The 7,844-nt window shown below is 43.9% G+C and overlaps 1 protein-coding gene across 1 annotated transcript in view; it reads left to right on the forward strand.

Moving 5' to 3' along the window:
- The window catches only part of mrps14 (mitochondrial ribosomal protein S14), a 9,521-nt gene extending 1,921 nt beyond the window's left edge, over positions 1 to 7,600 (forward strand). Inside the window, exons 2-3 of the mRNA XM_072573417.1 lie at positions 3,987 to 4,154; positions 6,440 to 7,600. Of these exons, the coding sequence (XP_072429518.1) occupies positions 3,987 to 4,154; positions 6,440 to 6,622 (351 nt within the window). The 3' untranslated portion in view covers positions 6,623 to 7,600. The remainder of the gene's footprint in view (positions 1 to 3,986; positions 4,155 to 6,439) is intronic.
- Positions 7,601 to 7,844: the final 244 nt, after the last annotated feature.

Genomic DNA, 7,844 nt, shown 5'->3' on the forward strand with positions numbered 1-7,844 from the left:
ATAAAAGGCCTTGGGGTTATCCTTGATCCTACCCGCCAAAGATTTTTCATGCCCTCTCTTAGCTCTCCTAATCCCTTTCTTCAGCTCCCTCCTGGCTATCCTGTATCCCTCCAACGCTCTGTCTGAACCTTGTTTCCTCAACCTTATGTAAGCCGCCTCCTTCCTCCTTACAAGACATTCAACCTCCCTCGTCAACCAAGGTTCCCTCACACGGCCATCTCTTTCCTGCCTGACAGGTAACATACATATCAAGGACACGTCGTATCTGTTCCTTGAAAAATTTCCACATTTCAACGACATCCTTCCCTGACAGCCTATGCTCCCAATTTATGCTCCTCAGAACCTGTCTTGCAGCATCGTATTTACCCTTCCCCCAGTTGTAAAACCTACCCTGTTGCACACACCTATCTCTCTCCATAACCAAGGTGAAAGTCACAGAATTGTGGTCACCTTCACCAAAATGCTCACCCACTAACAAACCCATCACTTGTCCCGGTTTGTTACCAAGTACCAAATCCAATATGGCCTCCCCTCTGGTCGGGCAATTGCTACATACTGCGTTAGAAAAGCTTCCTGGACACACTGCACAAACACCGCCCCATCCAATCTACTTGATCTAAAGAGCTTCCAATCAATATTTGGGAAGTTGAAGTCGCCCATGACTACGACCATGTGGCTTCTGCACCTTTCCAAAATCTGTTTCCCAATCTGTTTCTCCACATCTCTGCTGCTATTGGGGGGGCCTATAGTAAACACCCAACAAGGTGACTGCTCCTTTCCTATTTCTGACTTCAGCCCATACTACCTCCAGAGGCAGATCCCCTCAAACTGTCTTTCTGCAGCTGTTATACCATTTCTAATTAGCAACGCCACACCCCCTCCTTTTTTACCACCCCCCCCCAATCTTACTGAAACATCTGTCACCAGGAACCTCCAACAACCATTTCTGTCCCTCTTCTATTCATGTTTCCATGATGGCCACAACATGTGTAGACCCAGGTACCGATCCACGCCTTAAGTTTATCCAGGTTATTTCTGATACTCCTTGCGTTGAAGTATACACACTTGACCACATCTCTGTGTCTGCAAGTATTCCCTGTCAGTGCTACCTTCTCCACAACCTTCCTACATTCTTGACATCCTGAAAAACACCTAACCTATTTGCTGGACTACAAGTCCAAATCCCATCCCCCTGCCAAATTAGTTTAAACCCCCCCGAAGAGTGCTAGCAAACCTACCTCCCAGGATATTGGTGCCCTCTGGTTCAGGTGCAACCTGTCTTGCTTGTACAGGTCCCACCTTCCCCAGAATGCAGTCCATTTGTCCAAATACCTGAAGCCCTCCCTCCTACACCATCCTTGCAGCCACGTGTTCAACTGCACTCTCTCCCTATTCCTTGCCTCACTGTCACGTGGCACCGGCAACAACCAGAGATGATGACTCTGTCCGTCCTAGCTTTTAGCTTCCAGCCTAACTCCCTGAGCTCCTGAATGACCTCCCCACCCCTCTCCTACCTATGTCATTGGTGCCAGTCTGGTTGCACACCCTCCCCCTTAAGGATTCTGAAGACACGGTCCGAGACGTCTCGGACCCTGGCACCTGGGAGGCAACAAGACCATCCGAGAGTCTCGCCTATGACCACAGAACCGCCTGTCTGTCCCTCTAACTATAGAGTCTCCTATAACTAGTGCTCTCCTCCTCTCCCCTTTCCCTCTGGGCCTCAAAGCCGGACCTCGTGCCAGAGACCTGGTCACTGCAGCTTACCCCTGCTAGGCCATACCCCCCCAACAGTATCCAAAGCGGTTATACTTATTGTTGAGGGGAACGACCACAGGGGATCCCTGCACTGCCTGCTTCCTCCCCTTCCCACCTCTAACTGTTACCCAGGTACCTCAGTTCTCTGGTGTAACTATGTCCCTGTAGCTTCTATCTATCACCCTCTCAGCCTCTCAAATAATCCTCAATTCATCCTACTCCACAGCTCCAGTTCCCTAACGCAGTCTGTGAGGAGCTGGAGCTGGCTGCACTTCCTGCAGGTGAAGTCGGCAGGAGCATCGGTGGTCACCCCTCTCTCAAACATCCTGCAGGAGGAACATTTCACTGCCTGCGCTGCCATTACTCTACACTTAGTCTACAAAACAAGAACACTAAGTAGCTTACCTGTTCAGCTGACTGAGTCCTTTTTTTTAGGTTAGAGGAGTAGGGAGGGTGGGAGACACTACGCATGTAGTGTCTTGGGTTCCTTCTCGACTCAAACTTCTTACCTTCACCGAAGCCTCTGTTGACGACTTCCGGGTTCCCGCTCCTAGTTGAAAAAAAACAGACTGCAAAAAAGAAAACGTTAATTTAAACTGGTCTCTGCTTACCTTCCGGCTCCCCTTTCTGTGTACCCGCTGTAGCGGTGTAGCTCTTACACTGCATTCCCTTTGAAATAAAGTGTCCTGTCCCCTGTCCCCTGTTCCCTCTCCCTCTCCCACTCCCACTCCCATTCCAATATGGATTGCATTATTGGATACTCCATCTCACTTTGTTGCCAGTGTGCAACTGTGCTGTGGCTGCCTGCCACACTTCCTAGAGTTTTTAAAGGCACTTTCAGGCCTTGTGATTGTGCAAGGCACAACTTTGTGAACCGTAGGCATGTAAAATTACTGTTTCTGTCTTCAGCTACCTCCCTAATATTTGGTTGTCACTGTTTACACCATCCTCTCCAACAGCGGGCTGTTTCTCATTCCTTGCTTTTCCCCTTTTATCACTGCATGCTCCTCAAGTCCACTGCTTTACCTTCTCCACCGTGTCACACGTTTTGGGACTCTTCTTCACTTGTACTTGCAGTTCATCTTGTTCTCCTTTTTAATTCGAGTTTCTTTGCTCACTCTGTATCCACCCTCTGTATCTAAACTCCATTTCCCTAATGCAAAATGGATGGAAGTTTAAAATATATATAGCTACATTTTTATCAAATATGAAGAAAATAAGCAATGATTTTTAATGTCCCAGTTTTGTTGAACTGTCAATAGTGGAACTAAATGTTGCAAGGTTTGATGCCTGATCTAGGTTCGTTTCTTGACAATATTGTACCTTGTTATTGGCCTTTTTTGAAAGTATGACACTTGGTGTGTGAATGCAGTATTTTAGAATCACGGTGTGCAGAGGAAGGTGGTTTGGCCATTATCTCTTTAAAGAAACGAACCGATTAGTCTCACTCCCTGTCCTCTTTCTTCACAGTTCTTTCTTCAAAGTATATATCTGATTTGAAGAATGCTTGCATGTGAAAATGTGAAGCAGATGAGACTATGCTACTCTTTTGATAGTGTGAAATTAATTTGAAGATTTTGATCAAAATTTGGGATTAACATTATTCCACAGCATAAAAACCTTTCCTCATTTGCTACATATTAGTCTTACTCTGGTGATGGAGAGTGCGAGCAATTTAACTGAAATAAAAACTGGTGCTTGTAGCAGGTTCTTGGATGTCTACAGTGCTTTATTTACACCTTCCAATCTTAAGACTTAAGAAGGAAAAGGGCAACAGGCAAAAGGCATACCTCCATCTACAGGTTCCTCTTCAGGTCAAACTTCGAAATATATCACCCTGCTTCCAGTGTTGCAACATCAAAACCCAAAAAAAATACTTTAACAGCATTGTGGGTGCATCAGCACCCCATGGACTATAGTAGCTCAAGAAGGTGGTTCACCACCACCCCAAGTTGTTAGGGGCATGCAATAAATGCTGGCCAGTGATACCCACATCACATTATACAGTGGTGTTGTGCTGGCTAAGAAGAACTTGATTTGGGAGTTTGCTGAGCACTGGCTTTCCTCACTTCACCATGTGCTATGAAGACTGAGGCATTCTGTGCATTTGAGGAAATGGTACATATGCTGGAGTTCTCAGTGTTACTCAATTATGCTTTCTGCTCTTCCAGAATATGTAATGCTTGTAAGATGTGTATATATTTTACATGCTTTTATTTTGCCTCTTGCAGCTGTTGACGTGGATACCAGGAGGGAATGTGGGGCAAGTTCGCAATTACTATGTCGACTGGCGAATGCTGCGAGATGTGAAAAGGAGGAAAATGGCCTTTGAGTACGCAGATGAAAGACGGCGACTTAATGCGATACGGAAAAACACTATCTTGCCGAAGGAACTGCAGGTGTGGACAGGCTGAATTCAGTATTGAGATCGTGTTCTGCTTTTCGGACTAAGCCCCCCCCCCAGTTTAGACTGTGCTTTGATTTTGGGTGGTGAATGCAATAATGCCAATGATACAATTGAGGAAATTAATGTGACAGTGCTTTAGATAATATAGAGTCATGTCATGTGCTTTGCAGTGGGCGTATAAAGCTTTTCCATCTTGTGTACTGAAATTCAAGGTTTTGTTGACCACCTGAGATTTTATTGGTATCCTGAGAGGGCAACAGTGCACCTTCTCCTTAAGCCACTGCTCTCCTTGCACTGATGCAGCTTCTACAACAGTGTTTGGTAGTGAGTTCCAGGATTCTGACTCACTTCCAATGAATGAATATGAATTTATTGTCTAACGGACTGACAGGTCTATACTTTCCAGGCTGTTTCTTAAACAATAGCACAATATTACCAGTCCTCTGGTACTTTGTCCATGTTTATAGATTGTACAACTAATTCTGCAAGGGGCCCCATAATGTCCTGGGATATACTTGATCAAGTGTTCAAGATCGCTCAACCTTTATGTTTTCTAAGACCTCTAGCACTTCCTCTTCTGTTTTCAAAAGATTAATATTTATTTTCCTGAGTTCTCTATCCTCCATTTCTTAACAGTTAAAAACTTATGTAAAATATTCATTTAATATCTCGCCCATCTCCTGAGGTGCAGTGCAAAGCTGACCTCGTTGATCTTTAAGGGGTCCTCCTCTCTCTCAAGTTGCTCTCTTGCTCCTAATGTACTTGTAGAATCCAGGATGGGTGTGATTTGCAGATAATGTACCCAAGATCCCATTGCCCCCTCTGTTATAGTTGACAGGGTTGGGGGTTGCTAGTGAAAGAAGCATTGTCGTTCGAGTGAACATAGCTTGTCTATTTGCAGTCTCAAAGTTCTTTCCAAATTTGGATTATTACTGCTTATCAGGGGATTGTGCTGATTAGGGGAACAAGCAAGTTTGAGCCAGTGTAGTAAGAGCATCACAGATTGATAACACAGATGGGTGTAATTGTCAGTTCTTTGTTTTACTACATCTTTCAATCATCGAGTGTAAACATGTGCAGAAAACCATCACAATGTTCGAATTACTGAGATAGCCACAAAGTGTTGGAAAGGCATGTTCTGATCATCTTAGCAATTGGTGCTGCGGAGCATCAAAGGATACCTGCCTTCCGTACAGCATCTTCCACCAGCTTCTGTGATCAGATGAGTTCATTTATAGGTGGGAGACACTGGCTGATATCTTGAAATGGCAGGGTTGAAAGGTTGGGAGGTGTTGGTGGAATCTATGTTCTCCTGCTTTATTCACATGTGGCATGCAGGCAGTAACTGAATAACGCCAGAAGAGGTCAGTATTCACCAAATTAAGATTGAATACAGTTTTAAACCATTCACCCAAAGCTACAGCAACGTTTTGAGCTGAATGTACAAATACAAATGATTGAAGGATAATTTGCAGTCTGTTGTGCAATATTCAGCATTAAAATATTCAAAACAATGAAAGAACCTCAACAGGAAAGACCTCAATTTTATTGTCTGCAGGAGCTGGCAATACAGAATCAGGCCAGTGTTTGGGAGCTGGTGACAGTGCTTCAGGCCAGTCGGCAGAAGATGATGCACATGTGGGTTGATGTGAAGGGCCTGTTTATAAAACTGCTTTCCCCAATTCAGATAAAGAACCCATCTGTAAGTTTTCCAGTTGTATGTAAAATACCAACACCACAAACGTAGTCCTGAATTCTTCTGTTTGATGGGTTGGGTCAAGAACAAGGTGGCGTAACATCACAAGTACAGGCAGGTCACTGAGGATTAATGTCTGGATGCGCCTCCTTCAAGCCCTAATTCCCACCTGGTAACATGGGAATGAAATTTCTGGAAGCAAGAGGTGATTCCCGTGCTTAGTAAGAAGTAGCAATGTAAAAGGGAACATAGGTTTTTATACTGTTTTAAAAAAGGCATCCCGAATCCTTGGTTTTCTAAGTAATGGCACATTAAAGCGAGGAGGTAATGGGAAACTTGCATAAAACATTGTTCAAGTATTCTGCCCAATTCTGTGCCTAAGGAGGGCGATAAGACCAGAATTAGAGGAGCACAGAGATTTGAGGTCGAGGAAGGTATGGAGAAATGGGGAATAAAGTCATGGCAGGGGGTGAAGTTTTATTTGAATGTAAACCTTGCAGGCTGAATATAGCCCTGGTCATGTTTGAAATCACAGTCAAAGTACTGTGCTCTTTTCTCACCACAGTATTGTCTTCATGCAGGAAGTTGCTGACCAGGAGATCGCTAGCCTACCAAGAGACAGTTGCCCAGTTCGGATCCGCAATCGCTGTGTCCTCACCTCTCGGCCGCGGGGCGTCAAGCGTAGATGGCGCCTCAGCCGGATCGTGTTCCGCCATCTCGCTGACCACAACCAGATGTCTGGTATTCAGCGTGCCATGTGGTAGCACTGCAGTTTTCTTTTTTTTTGACACTTTCAGCATGAGTGATCCCAGTTGTGGGAATAGGGTAAACAGCCTTGGACAACAAATATCACATCGCAGAGGTTCCCTTCTTGAAATGGGTGTTCTGTTTGTGGATGGGTTATACATTACTACCATGTTACTATAGCAGCTACATGTCAGAAATCCTTCATTGGCAGTGGAGTGCTTTGAGCCATTCTGAAGAGGTGAAAGGAACTGAATAAATACAAGTCAGTCCTGTTGGGATGAGGCAGGAACTTGCCCTTCTGCTATTCTGCCTACTTCCCCTTCTCATTGACACTGTCACCAGGGTGAGACTCATGATCCTACCAACTTTACCCAAGTGGTTACTCTGTGATAGCTTGGCCAGTGAGCTGTGCAAAGCTTCATAGAGTGCTATTGCATTTATGACCCCACCCTGACACTTCACTTGAGCTATAAGTGACCACTTGTAATTAAGTTTAAATTGAGAAGTGTAAGAAGTATCCTGCCACTTTGGATTTCTGACATTTTCTCATTTATCCACAGTATTTTGCCTTTCTACTTGTAATTGAGTGTTTGCTGTGAGTTTCTTTCGAGTTTTAATATTCCCTATTTCCATATAAAGCATCAGCCGGGGTCTGCTTGCAAGAATTGTACATTTATCCAAACTTGTGATGAGGGGCTGTAACAAATTCAAATGATTGAAGGGTAATTTGCAGTCTGCTGTATAACATACATCATTAAAATCATCAAAACAGTGACTTGAGGGGGGCATCATTTTAAGGGCAAGCTATTTGATGGGTTTGGAAGAGGCAAGCAGTATGTTTTTTTTTAAACTATAACATTATATGCACTTGGTACAATCGAGCAAACGTTGTTTTAACCAGCACCTTATCAATCAGCAGTCTTAATGAACCGGCCAAAATGATGTACCTCATACCACAATGTCTGACTGTAATTAAAGTATAACAGTGATGTGTATACCACCTGTATTATGTTTGTTATTTACTGTGTTTTTACATTGATTTACATCTGTTGATGTTTTGACAAAGATCTTCTGAGGGATGTTAATGTCTTAAAATTTCACTTGGTCAGAGTTTACAGTGGTTATGCATATCCTGAATATTTGATCAATTGGAACACTCTTGGTTTCCATAGGTACCAGTTAATGAAAGGTTTGCTGCATATACTCATGTAGTCCAAATGTTTGTTAAGGATATTTTGT

This window comes from Chiloscyllium punctatum, chromosome 7 (assembly GCF_047496795.1).
Source record: "Chiloscyllium punctatum isolate Juve2018m chromosome 7, sChiPun1.3, whole genome shotgun sequence".
Classification (NCBI taxonomy): domain Eukaryota; kingdom Metazoa; phylum Chordata; class Chondrichthyes; order Orectolobiformes; family Hemiscylliidae; genus Chiloscyllium; species Chiloscyllium punctatum.